Source organism: Acipenser ruthenus, chromosome 16, assembly GCF_902713425.1.
Source record: "Acipenser ruthenus chromosome 16, fAciRut3.2 maternal haplotype, whole genome shotgun sequence".
Classification (NCBI taxonomy): Eukaryota; Metazoa; Chordata; class Actinopteri; order Acipenseriformes; family Acipenseridae; genus Acipenser; species Acipenser ruthenus.
The window spans coordinates 23,155,013-23,180,067 of NC_081204.1; the positions used below are offsets into that span (position 1 = coordinate 23,155,013).

Genomic DNA, 25,055 nt, shown 5'->3' on the forward strand with positions numbered 1-25,055 from the left:
AAAAACTATAAATGACAATTTGGACTGGATCCCAGACAGACAAATGATTGCGTATTACAGCTGGGATTACAGGTTAAGCTATTTCATCAATTTTGCACCATTTTGCACACAAAGTCCTGTTTGTCAGTGTAAATTGGAGCCTGAATTACCTGCTAATGTTCATCCAGATTTCCAAAGTAAATAACATTAGATTTGTAAGTGCCTGTGATAGACATGCTGCATCAAATTGCAGCTAAAAGATTCTTATACTGTATGTTTAACAGTTAAAAATCAGGCAAAACTTTACAAGCACACAAAACGTCTTGCATCATCACTGTACAGTACAGTGTTTAATTGAAATACTTTGATCTTAAAAATATCGTGTTTGATAATGTTGGCAGCTTCACTTGCACAGCTTGTTTTTTTTTCCCCCCCAAGTAATCGCAGTTAATGAATACCTCCTTCATACCGAACCAGAACAAAATAGCTCGACAGGTTTAAGAATTCATGACAAACACTGGTTCTCCTGCTCCAACAAGTGAATGGCAGGCAGCCATTGTCACAACTAGCTCCTGCCTTCTACTCTTTCAGCACTAAGGGGTCGAACTGATCACCCTCTATCCCACTGGGATAAGACAAAGACGGATTTTATTGCTTTTTAATGTAATGGGGAAATCACTCTAGATTGTATCAGCCACCTATCCGTGCTTATACTAGGATTACTACAAAAATGGTTAATGCAATCCAGGTGGACTCCCAGGTAAAATGTCTGTAAAATGTTTAAATAAATATCTAGATGTGACTTGACTTAAGGCAGGGTATAGGTTGATGAAATGAACCCCTTAGTAACTTTATAGAAAGAGATACAAATTAATTGCTATAGGCATGAATATACATTAACTAAGACAAGATAAGTTTATTGGTCTAATGTTTCAAGTGGTTTTATTTGTCCCACACTACAAAAGCAGTCATTTCTCCTAGACTATAAAGTACAGCAGTGCTGAAAGAGCTAATAGTCCTCTTTATAATTCAACTTTAGAAGCATTTTGCAGAGTTCAATAGCTTACCTTATCTGGAGTTGTTTTTCTGTGCAGCTGTTTTTTATAGGTGGATGTCAGTGGTCAAGAAGCTCACTAATCCAAGTTAAACAACTTTAAATGCATTCCAAGTTAAACACATGGCACCACCTGGTGGCCTGCAGAAGTGTGTGCACCTCCCCAATGTATGTAAATTTCTGTTGTACGAATCAATTCACTGACATTAATAAACTTTAATCAAAATACTGCATTACTAAACACAGCATGCCTGTGGTGGCTGGATAATAGCTCATTACTTTTTCACAGATTTCACGAAGAATGAAAACAAGAAGTATTGCAGAAAATGTTTTGGGCTTGAAATTATTTTATTTATCTCTAAGAGGAGGTCTACGTTTCTTTTCTGATTAGAAAACAAACTCCTAAACTAAATCTTTTCAGGAAGAAAAATTATCTTTAAAACAAAAAACATTAAAACAAAACGCAGCAATAACGGTATTAGATGCATGTTACGACCCTCCTCGCACCACAGTGCTCCTTCATTATGTTATCCTGTGTGGAAATGCTTATAATTTTGAGCCTGGTGAAAATATTCAGATTTCATTTGGTAGCTTTCGGTTTAAAAATGTAAAATGAGAACCGGTAGGGCAAGTTTTCAAATCTGGGAACTGTGTGGTGAACGCCATAATTGCAGAAACCCCATTTGAGGGAGTAAAATTAGATAATATTTGAGGTGCCACCATTTACTGTTGGAGAGGGGAAAGTTGTCTATTCAGGGATACAATACATTTTATAATCAAGGGTGTGGTTGATGGGCAATAAAGCCTGTTCATGTCACTATACCTAAACAATGGATACAATTTTGGGATACAATTTCTCTTACAAGATTGTCTACTCATTAAAATGACTTGCATATTGAAGTGTCAAAAGATAACGATACTTCGTAAGCAGACATTTACGTAAACCAGGAAACAAGCCAGCACTGTGGGTGAATACTTTGAGTGTGTTTTATGTTCTTACCACGTTTTTTGGATCCGAGTGGAGACGCCCACCCGCGTTCCCGTGCCAGCATGTCCGCTTGTCTACTATCTGCCACCCCTGCAGGCCCTGATTTTAGGGAGAAACACATGGTGAAGTGCTGTGCAAAGGGAGAGTTACAGTATGCCCATTCTTCTTCATCATGAAGCAATGCAACTCAAAGAAAGTCAATTATACTGCACTGATAATGCACACATGGCACAGTTCTGCAGCCGGTAGTAATTTATAGCTGGGTCAGCTTGCCTGGAGCAAGCTGACTGGACACTGCTCTTACACACCAAATGGTGTAGCCATCTGTGCAACGGTTTTGAAACCAAGAAAAAAGTGTTTGTAATTTCTGACTTCCTCCGACTAGGTACACTGCTTTTCATACTGCTCGGAGAGTTCTGATACTTTGAAACGTGAAACTTTAGTTCTACAGTATGAATGCTGTTACCCATGAGGCAAGGGAGCATGTTCATGAAGAATTTGATTTCTGTCAATAGCATGGAACTGCAATACATTCACTGGCTACTCAATGCTCTCTGAATCAATCCCAAGATAACAGATACTTTCATGGATAGCTTCAATTATAATTTCCCTAAAAAGCATACAAGAATGTGAAGAGCATTTTCCAAAATTTGCTGAGCAAAATTTGGCCACCAACTTACCTTTGCAGCATCTAACAAGTGTTTGCAATTGTCACTTCCAGCATTTTGCCATGCAGCCTGCCTTAAACACGACTGTGGAACCTACAAGAAAATGTATCAGTTAGTTACAGCTTATTATTCTGACACTGGCAGAAAATACGCCATATTAAGTATCATTCCTTCTTCACAACACCTGCTGAGAGACAGAGTGGTTTCTGTGGTTTAACTTGGATTGAAATCACAATGACCTGTGTGAAACTCTCCTTTATTATAGCTTCCTTAAAGATAAAAACACATAATAGGCCAATCTATGCAATGTGCCAAGATGAGAACACATTCTGTCTGAAATAAATAAAACACATTTTACTGAACAGAACAGTGTTTCTGCTTGTTAATTTGGCCGGATGGAGAGTTTAATTATACCTTTGCCTGACATTATTTTTATATTTATTTATATATATTCATTCAAGGTATTAAGACTTCCACCGAATAAACAGTTTGAGTTTATTGTGAGCTTAATTAGGCACACATGAGCATAATTAGACCCATTCATGTATGTTTTGTACAGTTCACTTTCAATGAACCTCTCATTATTATTATTATTTATTTCTTAGCAGACGCCCTTATCCAGGGCGACTTACAATTGTTACAACATATCACATTATACATTATTTCACATTTTACAGACATCACATTATTTTTACATACAATTACCCATTTATACAGTTGGGTTATTACTGGAGCAATCTAGGTAAAGTACCTTGCTCAAGGGTACAACAGCAGTGTCCCCCACTGGGGATTGAACCCACAACCCTCCGGTCAAGAGTCCAGAGCCGTAACCACTACTCCACACTGCTGCCCTATTAGAATGACATCACTGACTGGACAGAGGTGATGAAAGTTTAATTTCCTGAATGATAAACTTTAAGAACACACATTTGAGTTATTCCATGTCAAGTGTGAAAACATGAGGCTTGATCCTCCTGGATATGAATTCTGGAGTATCAACCATTAGTGTACATGAGAAACAGAGAAATGAATATCTTTACTACCAATGGTCCCTGGGATACTGCCCCTCAGACTAGGGGTGAAAAGGGTAAGGGGCCATGTGGGGTATTATTTGAGGGACAATCCCTCTCCTTCGACTTCTGTCTCTCTCCATCCCCCCCTACCCACAAAGCTGGCCGCCACCTGACCTCACCTTCTCCAGGGCCTGCTGCCCTAGACCTCTACCGCACTCTCCTCTCCTCCTTCTCCTCTACTCTCTCCTCTGGTAAATGTTATTTCCAATCTGTAATCCAAGCCTCCACTAACAACCCATGTAAATTATTCTCTACCTTCTCCTCCCTCCTAAACCCTCCCCCCTCCTCCTCTCTCCTCTATCTCCTCTGATGACTTTGCCTCTTTCTTCTCTTCTAAAATCTTAGATATCCGCAAACTCTTTAACACCTGTCCCTCCCCCGCACCCCCTCCTGCTCCAACCCCTTCACCCACTGCATCCCCTACTAACTCACCCTCCTTCTTTCCCTTCTCAGACTCTGACCTCTCCTCCCTGCTCCAGGGTCACAAACCCACCACATGTGCCCTGGACCTCCTCCCCACTCACCTCTTCCAAGCTGCTGCTCCTGCTGTACTTCCCTTCATCTCCTCCCTTCTCAACACCTCTCTCCTTTCTGGTCTCTTTCCCTCTGCCTTCAAACAAGCCTCTATCACTCCCATCCTCAAAAAACCTACCCTCGACCCCACCTCCCTCCAGAGCTATTGTCCTGTCTCCCTCCTACCCTTCCTCTCCAAAACCCTCGAGCGGGCTGTACACCGCCAGCTCTCTGCTTTCCTGTCCAACCACTCTCTGCTCGACCCTCTCCAATCTGGCTTCTGCTCACTCCACTGAAACCGCCATCCTGTCTGTCACCAACTCACTAAACTCTGCCCGAGCTGCCTCTCTCTCCTCTGTCCTAATTCTCCTCGACCTCTCTGCTGCCTTTGATACTGTCGATCACTCTATTCTACTATCCTCTCTTGCTGACCTGGGAATCTCTGGCACTGCTCTGGCCTGGTTCTCCTCCTACCTCTCCAACCGCACTTACCAGGTAACCTGGTGTGGAGCAACCTCCACACCTCGCCCTCTCTCAACAGGAGTCCCCCAAGGGTCAGTCTTGGGTCCTCTTCTGTTCTCTCTCTACACCCGCTCCCCGGGACCCCTCATCGCATCCTATGGTTTCTCATACCATTTCTATGCTGATGATGCTCAGATTTTCCTCTCCTTCCCCACCTCTGACTCCACCATCCCCTCCCGTATCTCTACCTGTCTGTCTGCTATCTTATCCTGGATGCATTCGCATCACCTCAAACTTAACCTCTCTAAATCTGACCTCCTGTTCTTTCCCTCCTACCCCTCCTCTGATCTCTCTATCTCCATTCCTCTGGAATCTACAACACTCTCTCCCTCCTCCTCAGCTAAGAACCTCCGAGTCACCCTGGACCCCTGCCTCTCTTATTCCCAGCACATCTCCACACTGGCACGCACTTGCCGATTCTTCCTGAGCAACATACGAAGAATCCGACCCTTCCTCACCAGCTACGCCACCCAGCTCCTGGTTCAGGCCCTGGTACTCTCCCGCCTAGACTACTGCAACTCCCTCCTGGCTGGCCTCCCTGCGTCCGCCACCCGTCCGCTCCAGCTCATCCAGAACTCCGCTGCTCGCCTGGTGTTCTCTCTGCCTCACTTCTCCCACGCAACTCCACTGGCTCCTGATCACTGCTCGCAACCAGTTCAAGACTCTTGTACTAGCCTACAGATGCCATGACCAGACTGCACCCAGCTACCTCCAGACCCTCATCTCTCCCTACACCCCCACTCGACCTCTCTGTTCCTCCTGCACTAGAAGACTGGATCTACCTCCTTTACGCTCCCCTGCCTCCAGAGCCTGCTCCTTCTCCACCCTCGCCCAGCAGTGGTGGAATGACCTTCCTACAGATGTCAGGACTGCCCAGTCCCTGACCACCTTCCGACGCCTCCTCAAGACTCACCTCTTCAGACAGCACCTGTAGAACTCCTTTTTTTCCTATGGACACTCTTCCTTAAATGCGCTTTATTTGCTCTTATCTGCCCCATACTTTACTGCATTTAATCCTGTACTTTAGAGTACCGTAATCTGTCAAGTGTTATTTAATCTGTAGTATTTTGTATTTAATTATATCCTGATGTAACTATCACTGACACTGTTATCTGCTCCGTTACTGAATCGTATTTTGTCATACTTGTACTTGCTAGAACCAAAGTCATTGTATTTATCTTGCTCTTAATTGTATTATTACTTGTACTGTGATTCTTGAAAAGTATTTTTGTTTACGACTAAGTCGCCCTGGACAAGGGCATCTGCTAAGAAATAAATAATAATAATAATAATAATAATAATAATAATAATAATAATAATAATGAGAGCTACATCTGTGGATCAAAATATCATGTGCATTTATTTGGAACAGGGAAAGATCTGAAACCTGTAAGGAGAGATTCTTTAAAAAAAAAAATTATGTTCACTATAGAACATTAAAACTACAGCAAACGTCCAGTTAAACTGTCGTTTAAAAGGGGTTAAAAGTAGGCTACTTCATATATATATATATATATATATATATATATATATATATATATATATATAAAAATAATTTATTCCTGGCCAATTAGGAGAAGGGCATTGCCCCTATTTTTTCTAGCTGTGCTGGCTGCTTTCAGCTGCAGTCTGCCCAACGTCATCTGCACCTGCCAGAAGAACGACTTGCTGCCCCTTGCGTCAGTGTAGACTATTTCAGGTGTTGACATAAACCAGCAATGAAGTTCTTGCATTTTCAATCACAGAAAAGATCAATGCGATTAGAACCCCATTAGACAAAGAACCCCAAGACACATTAAAACTTGTAATTATAACATTTGTGTACAATATTTATACAAAACTAATTACATAAATTAAACACTACTTGCACCTAGAATAAATTTGCAGATGTTTAATAGTAACATAATGTTTAATACTGATTTACGGTGAAATTTACCCATTGCCCTGTAATATATAGGTCCCCTTGAAATTTCCTATTTCAGAAAGAACAGTGCAAATGGACATATTTATCACTTAAAAATAAATACAGCAAACGTTTGCCTTATTGACGCACTACCTGTTACACTGCATTTAGGAATCTGGCAGACAGTTTGCTTCCGGTAAATGAACACATTGCATAGAACTGCACGATATCTTCAAAATGTCTTCAATGAAAAAGACAATGAAAAATAATAAATATTATGTTTATATCGCAAAATACCTATTTTTGGGTCGAGAGAAATGCCATGAAATACGTACATTTTTACCGTGAAAAAAATACAGCCCTAATTTAGGGAATATCTTGGTTTGCAGCTGCAAGGTCTTCGCAGCCAGCTGCTTGAGCAACTTGGTGACATCACGCAGCTGGGCCCCTTGAACGCTCGGCTGCACAGAACTACAGTACCTCAATCTGCAGGGGTCGCAGCTATGAGAACACCACCAATGTACTTAGAAAATCAGCTGCTCCTATTTCGCAGACGTGCTTCGATCCTAGTATTTTTTTTCCCCTGTTTGAAATACAAAGATATACAATATGCTAGTCCAGATATCCATTCAAGAGATGTGTCCCTCTTGGAAAGAAGAGAACATAAAAAACACCTCTTGAGAACTCGAGAACCCAATACGTTAATAGTACAGTGCATTCCTCACGTTAAAAGCCCTGTATTATTAGCCCTATATTTAAATGGAAAACAAAACCATTTTTTTTTTTCAAAAGGAACAGTACAAAACAATAAAAACTTAAATAAAACATAAATAAACATTTCACTAGTAACTATTTTGTAACAGGTCTCTGTACATACAAAACTGTATAAACATTTTATTCGTTGTGGGCTCTCGAGTGGCACATCCAGTAAAGGCGCTCCACGTGGAGTGCAGGATGAGCCCTATAGCTTCAAATCCAGGATATGTCATTGCCGACCGTGACCGGGGGTTCCCAGGGGGCGGCTCACAATTGGCCGAGCACCGCCTGGGTAGGGAAGGCTTAGGTCAGCAGGGCAATCCACGGTTCACCACGCACCAGAGACCCGTGGCTGGCAGGGTGCCTGCGGGTCTGCAGTGGAGCCATTCAGGTCTGTGTTGTCCTCCGGCACTATAGGTCTGGTGGTTTCGCTGTGGATCTGCAGTGCGAAAAATGACGGATTGGCAGGGACACGTTTCGGAGGACATGCGTTTCAGCCTCTGGTTTCCTGAGTCACCGGGGGGTTTGCAGTGGTGAACCGGAAAAAAAATAATAATTGGGCATTCCAAATTGGGGTTGATGATGGGACTGGTTGTATTGAAAAGGACAGGTGCTTGTATTGAAAAGGACAGGCAGGATTATAGGCTATATTTGATAAATAAATATGTATTGAAATAACCTGTTAAAATGACCGGTTTTGGCGCTTCTAGGTAAACATGCTTATAATTATCAATTTCTTGAGAATATGTGGCTCAAACGGCGTCAGTACATCTAATACATATATTTCGGAAAAGTCACTAACGGTCATGCGCATTACATTCCGGAACGCAGAGTAATTTAAATTTTAAAACCCAAAATGGTCAAATTGACCGTCTTGGTGTTTCTAGTGTTAAAAACGACACCAACACCAGCTTTCTATGTCAATTATGGAAGAAGTTATAACTATGTAAAAGGTAAGGGTGGGTGTCCATGTCAGGTCAAGCTTTGATGACCTGTATCTCACAAATGGGATGAAATTTACACTGGAAGCACTTCTCCCAAAGGCAAACATGCATGGAAATTTGTTTCCAAATCAAAGGTCGAGGTTTTTGGTGATTGATTTCATATGAATGACCCAAATACAACATTAGAGCCTTCAGTATTATGAAAAAAGTAGATCACATGACCTACAAATAAGACCCCTCTGCACTGCAGTTCAATCTACAGCCATTCAGATTCAGGTAAACAGTGTACAGGGAATGGCTTAAACTGCTATGCAACTATTTTTCCCCATTCCCTTCACTATGTAGCCTATATGCAGTAGGTGACAATAACACCAGATGTGTGGTTTGTTACTGAATATTTAAAAACCTTTAGAACCTAAAGAAAACAAAATACAAATGAATAATATGATTGAAACGTACAAAACCTGGGTAAATGATTGACAGTCACTTTAAAAAGTGAAGAGACAATACAAAAAGTGAAAGGAAGAACCGGTCCACATTTACTACAGAACTGAAAATCTTTGCATCTCTACCTTGTCCATTATTATAGTACTGACAACATTTAGCATTACAAAATATGCACCCTCTTGGTCATATTCACAAAGCATTTAAAACACCATTTTTATTTAATTTTTTTAATCAAAAAAGAAAATGAATGGTTGATGTTAAAACAATTCACATAAATAACTCCGGAAGCTAATTTCAGAGCTCCAACACTGGGTTCCTCAGAAGTTCCTTGCCAGTTATGTAACATTAGCAGTTTGCTGTTCATTTTCTAAAACTGCAAACTTCACACATTTTTCACTTGTGTTACTTGATTTACTATAAATACAATTAAGACTGGTTTCACACGCCCTGATTAACACTAATCTTGGACCTAATGTAACCTTAAGTAATGTAGTGTAAGACAAGTGTTAATCTGGGTCTGTGAAACCAGTCACTAAAGAATGAATGGTATTTCTTGGAGTACATGCCAGAAATATCCCTCAATTGTTGCCTTCACACACCCAGTTACGTAAGGTAAGCTACGCCAGGGTTATTAACAATGGTCAGTCACAAACAGTGAGTCAGTGGCTGGGATTGAACCTGGAGCCACCAAGCCTCCTATGTAGTATCTAGTATAGTTTTACCCGGCATACTGTACAAGCATGCATAGTTCAGTCATTATTATGGTTTATAATATACTGTGCAAAAATTCCAAGTAGGCTGACCTATTCCTTAGTTTACCCCCAATGTCATGGATAATGTTTAGCTACAGAAAGAAACTCTCTCTCATAAGAGGGTTTGCTAACTTAAATACGGTAAGTATTTAATTAAAGTAACACTCCAAAATCTACAGCAGTTCCGTACATATTTTGACAATGGTGTATGCATTCACATAGAAAGATACGCGTTTAAATCTTGCTAAAGAAAATTATTTTTTAAAATAAGAGTTTGTCTAACAATGACATCTGAATGTCTTCGTTTTACTTCTTACATTTAAAAAAATCACAATACGGCGTTTACTACAATTATGAGACCTGTTTGTTAAGTAACATAGCTGTCAAACCAAAAAATAAATTTAAAAAAAACAACAACACAGCAGTGTTTCTGAATTCACAAACTTGTCACCCACTGCCCTTGTGACTGCACTCAAACCGCCAAGTCCATTATAGTAATGCTGTATGGGTATTAGTTACCTGGAATGTGTTTTGCTTGTAATATGTTCTACTTTTCTGGTCATTGTTGTGCCTCAGGAGGTGATAGCAGCTGGCCTGCTGTAATAACACGGCTAGTTTTCTTCTTTGGAAGTGATATCCACATTGCAGGGGAAGTAGCAGCGGCGACATCTTTGAAAGGCTGCAGGAGAAGGAGTAAAGCATTGTGGGAATGGATTATACGTTTGCGCTAGCAGCCATTTTGGCTCCAACAGTGTGTGCACAGAATGCATTGATATGGGCGTTAGAGCCAACATGGGAAGCAGTGGAATTCAGTTGCTTAACTAATATTTTATAAATCTGTTTCACTGACGCAACTAGTAGGGGCTTAATTCAGTGACATTTTGAACTCGTGATTATGACGATACAATAGTACAAATGAAGCTGCACCGGTTATTATTGACCCTTTAAAATTGCTGACCTTGTGTACTGTACCGGTGTAGTGTTAGAAACCGTGTCCGTATACGTTATGTTTTATATACACATGAAACTAGGAGCTAGACTACATAGAAAACTATTTTTTTTTTAACAAATGTATAGAGCACATATTTATTTGTAATGTGCAAACAGTAGCGTGGTATAAAAGTCGAAGCAAGCCCACATTGTTAGAAAGAACAAAAAGTTTCTTTCCCCTTTAATTCTGACGTTAATCGACCGGGTTCTGATGACAAATGATTGACTGTAAAATGCAGCCACTCTGCGATGAGCGGCACCCACCCACCCACTCAACCAGAAGTGAGCAAACATCCTGTTCAATGTCCTGTCCTAGAGCTATCCCACGCACTCTCTGAGCGGCAGAGGGGATCCATGGCACTGGTAACACGTTGATTTATTTGTTTACCTTTTTAAAAGATAAGACTAGTGGCGTACCGTTAGATACCAAACAAGGGGAGCGGTTCTGTTATATGGAAAGCGCTTTACAAAGCAACTTCGGTGCCAAGAAGAAAGCAATGCCTTGCCAAAACCAACACTTGAATAATGCTAACCCCAGCCAACCAGAGCATGCTGCGACGGGCAGCACCAAGCAGGTTCGGTTTGCGAACAGCAGCCCCACGATATCAGCAAGCAGTGACCCACGCGAAGAAGATAAAAGGAGCGAAACTGACATCATTAGTACTGTACAACAGATCGGCCCACAGCTGAAACTGCTGCCGCTGAACGACCAAATCCGAGAGCTTCAGACCATCATCAGGGATAAGTACGTACCTTATTGTGCTTGCGTTTATTTATTTATTTATTTGTTTATTTTTTAAAATCGGTAATTTTATTTGTAAAGTTAATCGTCATAATGAACACAAATATTGAATGTTTCGTACTGACATATTAATAATAGAAAAAACTGCGTCCTCAAGTTACGTCAGTGGAAACGGTATCAATAAATCCTGAATGTTTTTCATATACTGTGTTGTGAGTTGAAAAGCCTGAACTATCCCAAAATGTCCCGCTAAACACGGAGCCATATGGACACCTTAACTATCGCCACCCTCTTAAGCTGCAGTTGCCCTTGCGGTTTTAAAAATAGTTTTGACATACCGCTATTTAAGAAGTCTAAATTCTGATGCCTTAGCTCATGTTGTGGAACAATGGGTTTTCTGTTATATTGTCAGTATGTCAAAATTACTCTTTTGGTTAAACAAATAATGGTGTCCTGCTTTGTTTGCAGTTGTGTTGTGGTTCCCTGAACTATAGTGGCTCTGTGGATCATACTCGTATCCTACTGCTGCATGTGTGTCTTTGTATATTTCAGTGCTGGAGAAGCCTGTGTTCCTGCACAGCCAACACCTTTAGATGTATAGTAAACAAAGTAAGTCAACTGGTTTAAAGTAGAATGCACAGAAGAATGAGTAAACAAACACCAGGAATCACAGTGTAAAACAACATGATCACAGAATACTGCAGCGTTGGCATGCCTTAATTAACGATTAACACATACTGGTATTTTATAAAGTTGCATTTGTAATCTTCAAGGGAATAGTAAGCAAATTCTATTTTAGTGTAAATCAAACAAACCAGTAACTCGTACTGTATCTAGTTATTTTAACCTTTACAAAAGCCCTGGCACTCCTACCCGGGTTCTGGCTACCTGGGTCACAATCCCGTGTAGTGTGAAACCACGTACCCGGTTTGTTGGAACATTTTATTTAGATGTAAATGAATTTTTGGTCTAGAATACAACTCACAGAATGGGTTAAACATTAAGTCAGATTCTGGTTAAATTCCTAGTTAGACAGTAAGTTGATAAAGATCTTTCTGGTCAGTTTGTCCTTACTAGGACAAGGTTGACATCCAAGACATTTTGAAATAGGTTTTGGCCTCTCCTTTGTTGTCCAGTTCTAACATGTAAGGCATTTGCCATTTAGGTTGGATCATTGTTTTTGTGTTAGAGGTACCAACATATTGTTAAACATCTTTACAAACTTGATATAAAACAGGTTTTCTTGGGACATTACAGTTGATTTTATGAGGGTTATAAATACTTCAAAGAGAAACTGGATTGAACCAGGTGCATTAGGACAAATGGACAATTAACCAAGTGATAAGAGATTTGTGTCTGTTTCTGATTGGTTTACGTAAACATCATGATGTCATTGAGAGACTGCATTTAAACTGAGAATACTGAAATGTTCTTGGTATTGCTGTGATCCGTGCTTGAAAAGAGGATACCTGCAAACTGTTGTCACCATGTAACCTTTAAGATGTCTGGTTGCAACTTTGCAACTCAGAACTTTTATCTTCAATAAACTGTACTTATCTGGACTCGAAAAGAAGAAGCCTGCAACCTCTCTTTCCTTGAGACGAAATGCATGACAGCCGTTCATGAGCCAACTAAATACCAAACAGTCGTGCCTGCGTGAAGGTTTCACTTCCACAAGCAATGTTTCTGTTCTGTTTAGACATAGTTTTGTTGCTTGAGACGCACCATGAGCCAAATTGCAGCAAGGATGAAGAAACATTTGCTCTAGTCAACATTTGGGCAGATGTTTAAATCCAGAGAAGCTTGGATGGAAGTGTCAGTAATAAGCTGCTTCCGGGGCATTGATACACACATTTTTTACTTGCGTCTGTCACCCAGGTCAACCCTGCTTTATCAAAAACAGTGTGAAATCGCGAAGCCGACCCACTTGAAACCGGGACCTGACCCGGGTAGAGCATGCCAGTGTGAAAGGGGGAGATATAGTCTGCCGTTGTGACTTATACAGTAGCACACAAAGTGACAGGAAGGACGAGTTAAGGGAGCATGTTTATCTTGGCCATGCTTAACTCCTGTGGTTATTCTTTGTTCCATAGTTTTGTTTTAAACTAGATGTGGTTTAACACATGCAATAGAATACAAGTGTAGGGCTGGTTTGTGTTTTGATAGCTCTGCAGCGCTTTGTCAGATGCTTGCAAGAACTGAATACTACATTAACACAGCTGAAGGAAGTCGATCTTTTTAAGGAGTTTTATGAACAGCCTCGCAGCTGGAATTATGTCAAAAGTGCTTTTATCCAGACAAGCTGAAATCATTTGTACATGCTTGGATAAACATTTACTTTCAATGTGGCCCACACTGAAAAGACTTGTTTCTTAACATGTACAGAGGCACTTGAGGTGGTGCAGTGCACGATTAAATGATCCATGATTAAATGATCACTTGATTTCATACAAGTACCCCATCAAGACCATGCCATGTATCGTGATACAAATCGTATTGTGACCTCAGAGTATCGTTGCACCTGTAGTCAGGATTGTGGTGCAGTCACAAAACTGAAGGGCTGCAGCTCCCAGTACAGTACCATTGACTCTCCCGGGCACTAATGAAGTGTTTTTCTATGTATTGGGTTTCCATCACAACTTAACTATAAAGAGGTGCTGCAGCAAGGGTATATCACCCCCTCTGAATAAACAGCTGACTGGATCTGAACTAGATCTCAATCAGGCAACCGAACCATGGCTGAAGAAAACAATCCGGCACTGTTTAAACAGGTCTGCGTCAGAAAGCAGAATAAACACACCACAGACACGCCTCACAACGACCTCTTTAGCCTTCTCCTGGAATAGCTGGAGGCTGAGCGTAGGGAACTGCAGAAGGTGAGTCACACTGCAGTGTACTGCGATTAGAAGTGTGACACAAATACCAGGGTGCGTGTGGAGGAAGCTGTCGAGACTTTGTTGTTATCCTAGTTGAATTGCAGTGCCACGTTGTGCAGAATCAGGACTTCAATACTAGTATTAGAAATACCATATGTCATTGAATTTGGAAGGGGCGTGTAATATAAATTATCTTTATTGAAAAAACAGACCATCAGTCTTGGGATGATAATGAATACAAAACCTCAAATTATTATTTTTTCAATAGCACACTTGATTAAAAGTTCTTGCTCCTTCTCAGTTACCTTCCTGTGCTGTAGGACAGGCTCAGTACAATGGTCTTGATCATGAGACCGAGAGCACAGGAAGTAATACACTTGTAGCAGGAATTAAAGCAAAGTTGTGTTTTAACTGTGCTTGTACAATATAGGGAATACAAGGTATATCACCATCGTGTACAAGGCATGGTTTGTTTTTTTGAGTGGAAGAGGGTCCTCCCTTTGACCTTTAGGGATGTTTGAAGGGGGCATTTGGAATGGCATCTATGACTGGGCATGGTTTAGTTACAGCAAAGCTTCCCAACCATATCCAAGGCAGCAACTAATTTGGCTTTTAAAACACAAAAGCAACATCCTATAACCCTCATTTTTAACATTGATCTCGTTTTCTAATTTTTAATCTCCAAATGTGATGTTTTCGCTCCTCTGGTAAGAGGTAGCTTGCTCAGAATAACTTGAAATTGTGCAATTTCCATGGAATTGAGATAAGCCAGACCAGTGGTGACCAATACACCAAGTTCTGTGATGGATCCACCAGCAATGTGTTGAACAAGAGTACAATAAAGTGAGTCATTTTGACCAATTATTATCTGGCTTTATGGCAGTGGTGGCCAGTACGTTAAGGTAGCAATGACAAAAAATTAACAAAATGAAATGGAAACACATCATCATTTTCAACTTCATTCAAGGATCAGAACTACTCATTAAAATAAAATGGAAACTTACTAGAATTTTTTATCTGGGGGGAAAAGGAAGACCTGACAGCTGGCGTATATTTTGACAAAATTAATCCATAACAGTTACATTTAAAGAAGTAGTCGAGTAGACAGATGTGTCCTGTTTTTGCATTCTTCAAAAACGAAATCTGAAGGTATAACAAAAGCACAAATAAAAATTGAACAGAGAAGGGACCTCAGGGAAGCCTCGAGATATTAATCAAAAAGCCTTTGACTTTTCCGACTTAATTTCATTGCTGTAAACGCAGTCTCACACGTATGTGTAACCAAAAATTGACATTATTTTGGCTTACAGAAGCTTCCTTTCAGTTACGCTAAAGCTTTCCGATCTACAGAACTGGACAGAGTTTCTACATACCCTGCACATCATTGTGTTACGACTGAGCTATACATTTCAAACATATACATTTCGCTGCATGATTGCTTCATGCTTACATCATCAGCTGTAAAAATCTACATGGATTGGAAAATGCAATCTTTCACTCATTCAGCTAACAGCCAAGTGACCTTAAAGCTAGCCAACATGATAATTTCCGTTTCAGTCATGGCAGTGTAGTGTTGTTTGCTGTGTGATAAGCTGTTTTAAGCTGGGGATTTGAACAGCCTGTTCAGCAGACCCCTATGGATATGTATGTGCAAAACCAGCATGATTCGTGGAGATATGGTGCATTACATTACCAGCATACTTACCCAAACTGGTTTGTCTTTCAGTTCTATATATAACTGCATATTCCTGTTCCCACCTTTCTCTAGCGACGCGCTTCTTTGAAACTGACTTGATATTTTAATACGATTCGGTACTATTAGAAGGCGCGCCCACGTTTTTTTTAAACTCGCACCACAAAGCGATCCATTGAAACCACCCACCCACAAACTCGCAGCTATACAGTACGAATAAGGATGATGTTTGTTTAGATTTGCCCGAAGATCCACCAAATAACTCTTGTGATCCACGTATTGGCCACGACTGAGCCAGACCAATAGGAAATATGAAGTAACAAAATAATCATAAATCTGACTTGTTTTGCACTTCCATGAGATAGGTCTTGAACGTCCACATGTATTTTCTTTTTAAAACATGACATCTGGTACTCATTTAGGTTAAATTATACATGGCTTTTATTGGGGTTCATTTATACTTCCTGGGTCATTTCATATCAGCAGTTTCTTCTGGGTTTACTATGAAGTGTTTCTTTCAAAACTGCACATGTGAGACTTGTGCACAACCTGTAAGAGTTCTGGAATTATTGAGGAATGGAACCACATTCCATTCAGGACCTGTATTGGACAATTGAGGAGGTCAATGTGGGTAAATCATTTGACTGAATTCTGTGCTTTCTCCACAGAGGAGCTGTTCGTCTAACAGGTTTCTTTTATTAGTAGTAGTATGCTGCTATGGTGTGTTTTATAGTTAGGAATTAAATGTATGGGTAAAGCAAAACCGTACATTCTTAAAGGGATTTCATTATAAGAAATTTTCTTTTATCACATTTTTTCAACAGTCACCAAAATCTCCTTTTTTTTAACAGGATAAGAATGACAGCAATAATAGTATTTGTATTTTTTGTTTCTGTTTTTACACAGGACAACAACCAGAGGGGACTTTGTATTTTGTGCTGATCGTTTGGTAAGTAGAGAGCTCTTGATGGTGCGGCATGGTTATGTGTACATTTGGAGGAAACTTTTCCTCAGAATTTGAGCTGGAATGACCCATTTTATGAAAGCTGAATATAAAATAAACTGCGCTGCTAACATGCGATTTGTATGGCATTTCCTGACAATACAAACCATATACCTCATATTGGGATAATTGCGTATTGATTATTTTTTTCATATTATCATCAATAATCTTGTTTCTGAGTCATCTAAAGCTAAAAGAATCAGCGTCTTTGCTACCGAGATGTGTCGCTCCACTGTCTTCCAGTAGACAACTGATTTGTACATACATAAAGAGATGCTGGCCCTAAATGAAACAACGTACTTCTAAACCAAGAACTTTTAAACATGAAGCCCAGTATGTTCAGTTAACCCTGTCCCATACTGCGACGGGATGGCACCGTGGGCCCAGGTGTTACCGACAGGGAAGGAGACTCAGACACAGGGAATAGTTGGTTTAAGCGCTAATGTGCATTTTTAATTAACAAAACAATAATCAAAAGGCACAAGGGCCAAACTAAAAGGTTAAACAAAATAGCAGAGCACTGATACTGCTATCTCTATACATTAAAATCACCAGCACCACAATGCAAACTCACCCAAAAACCCTTCTACCAGACAAAGGATTTCTCCTTCCTTATATGTCATGTGGCTGGAGCCTAATTAATCATCAGTTAATTAATTACCTACTTCAGGCTCCAGCCACAGTCTTGCATGTATTTTGGCAACCCAATATTCCCCACACACACATTATTTACAAGGACAAGGCTGCTGCCCTGCCACACTTACACTGTGATCCTGTATGTCACTCCTCTTGCCCTACCCAGTGCTCATGAAAAGACCATCTTCTACCAACAGTGTATCTGCTATACCCCCAGAGGAGGTCCGGGCAGGGTTCACCCTTACCCTGAGTGACCCTCATATGCATGCAACTTCAGAACACTGAATCCTCAGCCCTTTTTTAAATTCTCATTTGTTAAGTCTTCTTGTCATCCTTGGTGTTGACCTGTCTTCCCCAGATCAGGCTGGTTGTGGAAGAAGGCCTCAATCAGTTACCGTACACAGAGTGCACAGTGACCACTCCTACAGGTGAGCTGGACGGAGGCTCTGATTCATATCAGTGCTGCTTCATTTATACTTTAGATTAGGGGTGGCACCGACTAGATGATTAGTCAAATGGGAAAGTGACAGTCAACCTCACAAACCGGTAATTGCACGCCACGTGATTGTGAGCTGCATTTGCAGTCCGTTGACATTTAAATGACATTTTAGAACATAAAAAAAATATTCTTTAAAAATCCAGGCAGTTAAAAATGTAGTGCGCAAGTTTTATAAAACAGTACGATCCAATACAGTATTTATTCATATTTTTTAAAGTGGCAATTAGTTGATCTATTCAGTGGAGTGGAGGTTGCTAGCCATTAACATATAAGTGATATTTTAGAACATTAATAAATAGTTTTTAAAAAATCCAATCAGTTTAAAAGAGTGACAAAACAGTACGTTTACAAATAGAGCCCCAGACATTATCAAATACATTATCTATTTATCTATTTACCTGAACTATTTACTGTACAGCGAGTAGTAGTTGTACCTGTTACTGTAGATGTGTATCCTCAGTGACTGGTATGTACTGCAGCGGAGGTGCCCTATACTTGCATTGGATCATACATCTATAGAACTGCTTTTTCCAATTGTGATGAAACTTGGTAAGGACAGTATTATAATCTGGCTTATGTTAAGTGGGACTTATCAATTACCTGCACTGATGGCTTTAATGCTTTATCAAGCAAACTGTTATTTGACTGTTTGTCACACTGAATACCCAAATGCAATGCCCAGCTTGGCTACACTGTCATGTCTTTTCTACATACAGGGCACAAGTATGATGGTGTTAAGTTTGAAAAGGGTAACTGTGGCGTCAGCATCATGCGAAGCGGTAAGCAACATTGCGTGTGTGTGTTCCCTTGAATATTATTGTCCAGCAGTTGTAGACAATGACATCTGAAACTGTCCAGAGCTCTGAAGGGAGACACTTTCATCGTGTGACAGTAAACTGGTGTGTGATGTGCTGGTCCCGATACAATATGTATCACAGTACATATGATGATCCTGACAGCATCAGCGTCATCATTGAACGATGGACTGTTCTGTTAAAAGGCAAAAATGAAATGAATTGGGGAGAGAGTGCTTTCATACTAACTATAAAACACACTTATTCTTCATTCAAGAATCACTTGGTGATTTCCAACATTTTTGCATTGAGAACATCTTGAATGCATTTACGTACTTTTTCAAATGTCTGAAAATATGCCAAAGCATGGCTCATTGTAGGCAGTTAGTTTAATGCAAGCTGCAGTGTGAGTGCTGCAAGGCTCTGATGGATTGGCACCTGCTTCCCTCAGGAGAGGCGATGGAACAGGGGCTGCGGGATTGCTGCAGATCCATCCGCATCGGCAAGATCCTCATCCAGAGCGACGAGGAGACTCAGAAAGCCAAAGTGTTCTACGCCAAGTTCCCACCGGACATCTACAGAAGGAAGGTTCTCCTGATGTACCCCATACTGAGTGAGTATGCCTGACCAGCATGAAGCAGTTTCACTGCAATTAAGACTGTGAGCAATCTGATTCCAGGAACCAAAGGCATACTCGCCAAGGTTTAAAACACAACACTCATAAGATAGACAGTGCTAAACACAAAACACCCATTCAGTAGGGTCTTTCCAGCTCACATGGACCAAATAAACTACACTGACAGGAGTATTGAAAGAAGAAGAGCTGTGCGAGTCCTGCCCCACATGGTGAGAAGGTGCTAAAAATGACCATTTGGAACTTGCGGGGATGTCTTGGACAGATGAAGTTATTACTTGTTTCAAGGGTCTGCAACAAAATGAATCCATGTAAGGGATGGAGCAACTCCCCTTGGTCAATTTAAGGTAGAATGACCCAATATATAAATACGTTGGCATTATATGTATTGGACACAGTAAGGTTTACATGCCAAGACCATGGCTGAACAGTAAAAGCAAGATTTGCATTCAACACTTGATTAACATTAGCACCCTTTGTTTTCTAGTTTTCATCTCGATTTAAGTATAAACCAGTTACATACTGCTTTGCAGTAACCTCCCTTCCAACAGCAACAAAAAAACCTTCCTATCTACTCAAACCTAACTTCAAAATCATGAGTCAGTTTACAGCAAACTGGCAGTTTAGAGTGGCCTTATCCATATTGTGTATTGCCAGAAATCTAACCCCACAGCTCTGCCTCAAGCCCTGTAATTAGCCACACCAGTCATTTAATCCTAAATCTGTTTATTGATATTTAACAGGCAAGAGGTCTGAGTAGTGGGGTAAAGCGGGCAGCATGTGTATATTGGAGTGCCAGGTTTCTTTTGCTTCCTCCACAGGCACTGGGAATACAGTGATTGAGGCTGTGAAAGTTCTCATAGAGCATGGGGTTCAGCCCAAACACATCATACTGCTTAGTCTCTTCTCAACTCCACATGGTAAGCTGCTTCTCATTGACACTGTGGTCTCTTAACCATGCAGTCTTTGAAATTTCATTTAGAGTGTTTTTTTTTTTTTTTTTTTAGTGCCATGCAAAGAAAATAAAATAATAAATCAAATTACATACAGTCTTATAGACAATGCACGGTACAAAACCTAAAATAATGCACACCATCACATGATGGCTTTGCAGATTCGTTACAAACATGCTGGAATAATGATGTTTTCATAGATCCCGTTGATATTCTCTGTTTTAAAGCATGTGTTATTGAAGTATGGCAAAATAAGAAGTGTCTGGATAGATCTGCGCTGATGCCAGAGGCCTGCCTCTCGCTGTGTAACGCTGCTTTTATTTTCACTCAGGTGCAAAATCAATTGTCCAGGAATTTCCAGACATCACAATCCTGACTACTGAGGTTCACCCTGTGGCCCCGACGCATTTTGGACAGAAATACTTTGGAACAGACTAAAAAGAGAGCCTTCAAAAACATGCAGACGCCATTGCGTTTTTGATAGTATGCGTTTTTGGTTTTTTTTGGAAATGTTATTTGAACCTCTGCTTTGGCAACAATCTGTGGATGTGCACTGCACTGCCTTTATCTGCCATCTTTCCCTCTGGAACAAAGCCAGGTGTTTTTAAAAAGCACATTCCGTACCGATCTGACAGGGAGTGGTGTGCTTGCATGGATTGCTGAGCACTCTGTGCTACAATTTTATTTATTTCTGTGGTAGTCATTTAGAATCTGCTGCTTGATGTTAAAGAAAAAAAAACATTAAAAATATTTTTTATTTAAATGTTGTTTATGGGTTTTTCTGTGCGTTGTTTTATTTATTTATGTGCTATTTGACATGACAAGATAAAAGCAGGAAACTACGGTTATAACAAGAGTACAAGCCAACAAATTAGGTTTATAAGAATCGTAGTTGTACAGAGCTCTTTACAATAATTAACCATGCGGTTATGATCTGTACAGCAAATGTCAGACATGAATATCACCGGTATAAGATTGACTGGGTTAACTTATTTCTCGAAAATAATTCCAGTCCTCTGTGATTTTCAATAAAAACAGTTTAATTCCGGAACAGAGGAAAAACCAATAACCACATACGAACTGCACAGACAAATCTTCAAACAAAACAATACTGTAGGTTTGACCCTACAGGACCCTTCAGAGTCGTCAGGTGAGCTTGAGGAAAGAGTGAAGAGTACAGAAATACATGGGTTTCAATAGAAGGCAAAACCAGCCCCCCTTGGGAGTCGCCCAGCCCAAGTCTCTGAAGATCAAGCCAACCCAGGCTTGAGACTTGTACCTGTGATCGTAATCAGTATTTTAATTAGCAAAGCAATTCATACATAATCAGGGGTCATCATCCCGAGGAAACAACCGCTCTCTATGCCATAATATAAACCAGTTTGTTATCTTGTTTATGTGATAGAAGCAGGCACCAGCCCCAGTTGTCTTGTTAGTGAGAACCGGTCTTTCGTTGGGTGTGATAAACCCCATGTTAACAACACTTGCAAAACAAAAGGGTCATTTGAACTACAAAGGGACCAAATCTCATTGTGCTATCCCAGTCCTGGTGTACAAAGCTACTCGGAGAGGTCATTTAATGATTATGTTTTTATATAAAACTAAATCTTACACCGGCTATTAAAATGCATTTATTATAGGCTTCTGCACCTTTGTCTGAACTATGATAAAACCCAGAGATTTCTTTTCCAGTAGCAACCTATCCTACATTTCTACCAAACCCACAGACTTTTGACAGTAGAATTTACCTCCTACTCTACATGAAAAGCTACATGCTTTAATTTCTAATCTGTTTGTCTAATCTATTGGAATTCCCCCTGGTCATGATCACATGTCATCCCAATACAAAAGCCTCCTGGCAACAAAAAAAGCATTAACATCTGCTGATTGGCAAGCTGCACATTACAATACCTTTCCCCTACTGAGTAAATAAAACTGCATCACATCCGGTAAGGTAAAGCTGTCAGGAAAGTCACATTCAGTTTGAGTAGCAGTATGCTACAAGGCCTACTGCTTCAGCTCTAACGTGAAGGGTTGCCAGTCCAGTTTTTCAGGCAGCTGTTGACTGCATGCAGGCCAACTCACAGCTTCCTACACACCCTTGTATTATCAGGTCCAGCTAGCCTCAATATTTATTCTGTCAGCCTCAGGTTACTGTGTTTCTACTGAGTGCTGGCACCGAGTTCTTATCCTGTGCCAACTTGCTGTCTGCAGACAATATGGGTCATTGTGAAGAGTCCTGCATGCTCCTGTCTCCCCTTGTGTTATTGTCTCTATACATGGCAGAATGTAGCTGCATTCTTCTGTAGTGTAAGTCAATAGGAAGAGGTCTTATGTTGACTTTATTTACCTTACCTGAATTCTGCTCCCTGGTTAACTGAGCACTTCTGGTATCTTGATATGCCCCTCACATTTTCAGTGTGTTTACTGCCCCTAATGATCCCTGCTCTCTGCTATGTGCAAGTGCCACTTGCTACTCCTTCCCAGAGGCCTACTGGAAACTTACTTTGTAATGTGGTCGACGGTTCACCTGTATGTGCATATATAGCCCAAACAAATTTGATTGAGAGAGAGAGAGAGATTAAACTAAATTAAACCAGTCAGTTACAGTTGTGAGATGGGTCATTTAAAAGCATTGGATTCACACAGTCACAGTGAAAACATTTAAAAATCCCATTTGGAGTTAGTTTGCGCACAGTTCAGGCGTCCACACAGGTTTTAGGAAACGAAAGAAATGTTGCTGTCTTTTCGCTGGATCTTTTTGGGTTTCTCTGACATTGCAATGTTATTTCGTGCACAACACACTGCAGCACAGCAGTCAGACATGCAGTCAGCTCTCACGAGTAAAGGCAAGCACGGCTATGTTGTACATTTGTAATTGCCAAATGGAAGTTTGATTTACAGTTATCACCATTTAAACCTGCCACCTCCACACTGTGTACTCACTGCCTGTGCCACAGTTATTAGGGTCCAGGCTAGAGCTCTCAAGCCATTTGCTGCACTTAGGACTTCAGGTGGCAGCAGGAGGGATCTGATTACCTGCAGCGTGGATAAATGAACTTCATCAGAGTCACAGTAATAATACATTCTTGGAAATCCATCTGCAGAAAAATGCACGAGTGGTAAGAATTCGTTTTTTAAAACCTTGGTTACGACTCCTGAAACGCTGGCAGGTGGCTGCTCCACACAGCCCATAGACTGTTGTTAAAGAAGTTAGTTTGGAAGAGCTTCATGAATATCACGCTGTATTTAATTCATTACAAGCCACTGCCCATTACAGCAGTGGAAACTACATTTAAATCTGTTAGGAGTGTGGGTCTTGTGCACAAACAGGTACATACAATTCTAAACATACAATTCCTTCCCTTGCGGTTCATATAAATGCCCACGGGAAAATGTAAGCAGACAAGTTACAACCAAGATCCGCTTAAGGTTGTCTCTCCGAAATAGAGACATCCAAAATGATAAGAGGTAGCCCTAAGAAAAGAAAATTAACTTTGAATTATTATTTATTTATTTATTTATTTATTTTAATGACCCCCTGGTCAAAGCTTTGTCTTCAATGATGTTTTAAAGTTGAGAAAACTTTCTTAGAAATTAAAAGTTAAACTAAACAACTGATAAGGGTTATTGTGGTTACTTGGGGCATAACAGTTGATTTAAATATGAGTGACTAGACAATTACCACTGCTGTCTGTACAAGATAAACTTGGCTGAAACGGCGGTTTTGTCTGGTGGAAATCCAAGAAGGTATCTGGCAATGAGATATTTAAGAACATGTGTCTTTCCTGGGTTTGTTAAAGAAAAGCTCCAGGTGCCTTTATACTAGAATTCAACACACTTCCTTGCCAGTTTCACATCGTCACTTAATTTTATTTTTAAATCACAACCACGAAGTGCGTGTTTCTTCTGCAGATTCAAAACAAGTCCATTATGTTGATCTTTATCACCGCCAGTCAGTGAGGAAATCCTGCCTGCATCACAGCTATCCAACCTTTTTGGCAAAAGAGCCATACCAATAAGCAGGGAGTTCTTAATTAGTAACCAGACTTCACTCCAGTGTTTCTGCACTCATAAAACATGTTACATAAAGCTAATCAAGCCTTCACCTCTAAATCAAAGCAACCATACTGTGGAGTCATCAGCATGCACAGTACCAGTACCGTATTTCAAATTAAATAACAATTAGAAACATTATTATACTGGCTAATGTAAAGACGACTGTTGGCAAGGACAAATCTGTGGCAAGTATTGAATAGAGAACTGCATCATCTCTGTGGATGACTCAGTTTGGTGTGTAATACTTTTTTTAAATAACAGTTTATTCCACCAAACCCTCAGCCAAAATGAATTGCAGACTGTAGGCTTCATAATAACTGGTCCACGGGGGACCTGCACACTGTAGACAAACTATATATACTGGTCTTGTAATAAGCAAGCAAAGAAGCAATGGCCAGCCTTGAATCAGAAAAAAGTAATGGAATATTCTTCTCCACAATAAAAGTTGCTATGGTCAAGCACATGGTCAGTAGGTTGCTGGCATGACTCTGGCTGATTGAGTCTGCATTACATACAGGATGCACAGTAACTCAAAGCCAATTCAGCTTCAACATTTGAGCCCTGTTTGATTCCAGGC

General features: G+C 40.4%; 2 protein-coding genes across 2 annotated transcripts in view; one reads left to right on the forward strand and one right to left on the reverse strand.

Moving 5' to 3' along the window:
* LOC131697786 (iron-sulfur clusters transporter ABCB7, mitochondrial-like) overlaps window positions 1–10,301 on the reverse strand; it is a 57,543-nt gene extending 47,242 nt beyond the window's left edge. The window contains exons 1-3 of the mRNA XM_058989083.1: window positions 10,119–10,301; window positions 2,702–2,782; window positions 2,034–2,120 (exon numbers count right to left, since the gene is read on the reverse strand). Coding sequence (XP_058845066.1) covers window positions 2,034–2,120; window positions 2,702–2,782; window positions 10,119–10,301 — 351 coding nt within the window. The remainder of the gene's footprint in view (window positions 1–2,033; window positions 2,121–2,701; window positions 2,783–10,118) is intronic.
* A 531-nt stretch (window positions 10,302–10,832) lies between these two features.
* LOC117430945 (uracil phosphoribosyltransferase homolog) lies at window positions 10,833–21,182 on the forward strand. The gene is made up of 7 exons (XM_034904153.2): window positions 10,833–11,334; window positions 16,807–16,849; window positions 17,898–17,967; window positions 18,755–18,817; window positions 19,284–19,445; window positions 20,288–20,386; window positions 20,751–21,182. Exons 1-7 carry the CDS (start codon window positions 11,042–11,044, stop codon window positions 20,855–20,857), a joined length of 837 nt encoding a protein of 278 aa, XP_034760044.1. The 5' UTR covers window positions 10,833–11,041; the 3' UTR covers window positions 20,858–21,182.
* The last annotated feature ends 3,873 nt before the right edge of the window (window positions 21,183–25,055 follow it).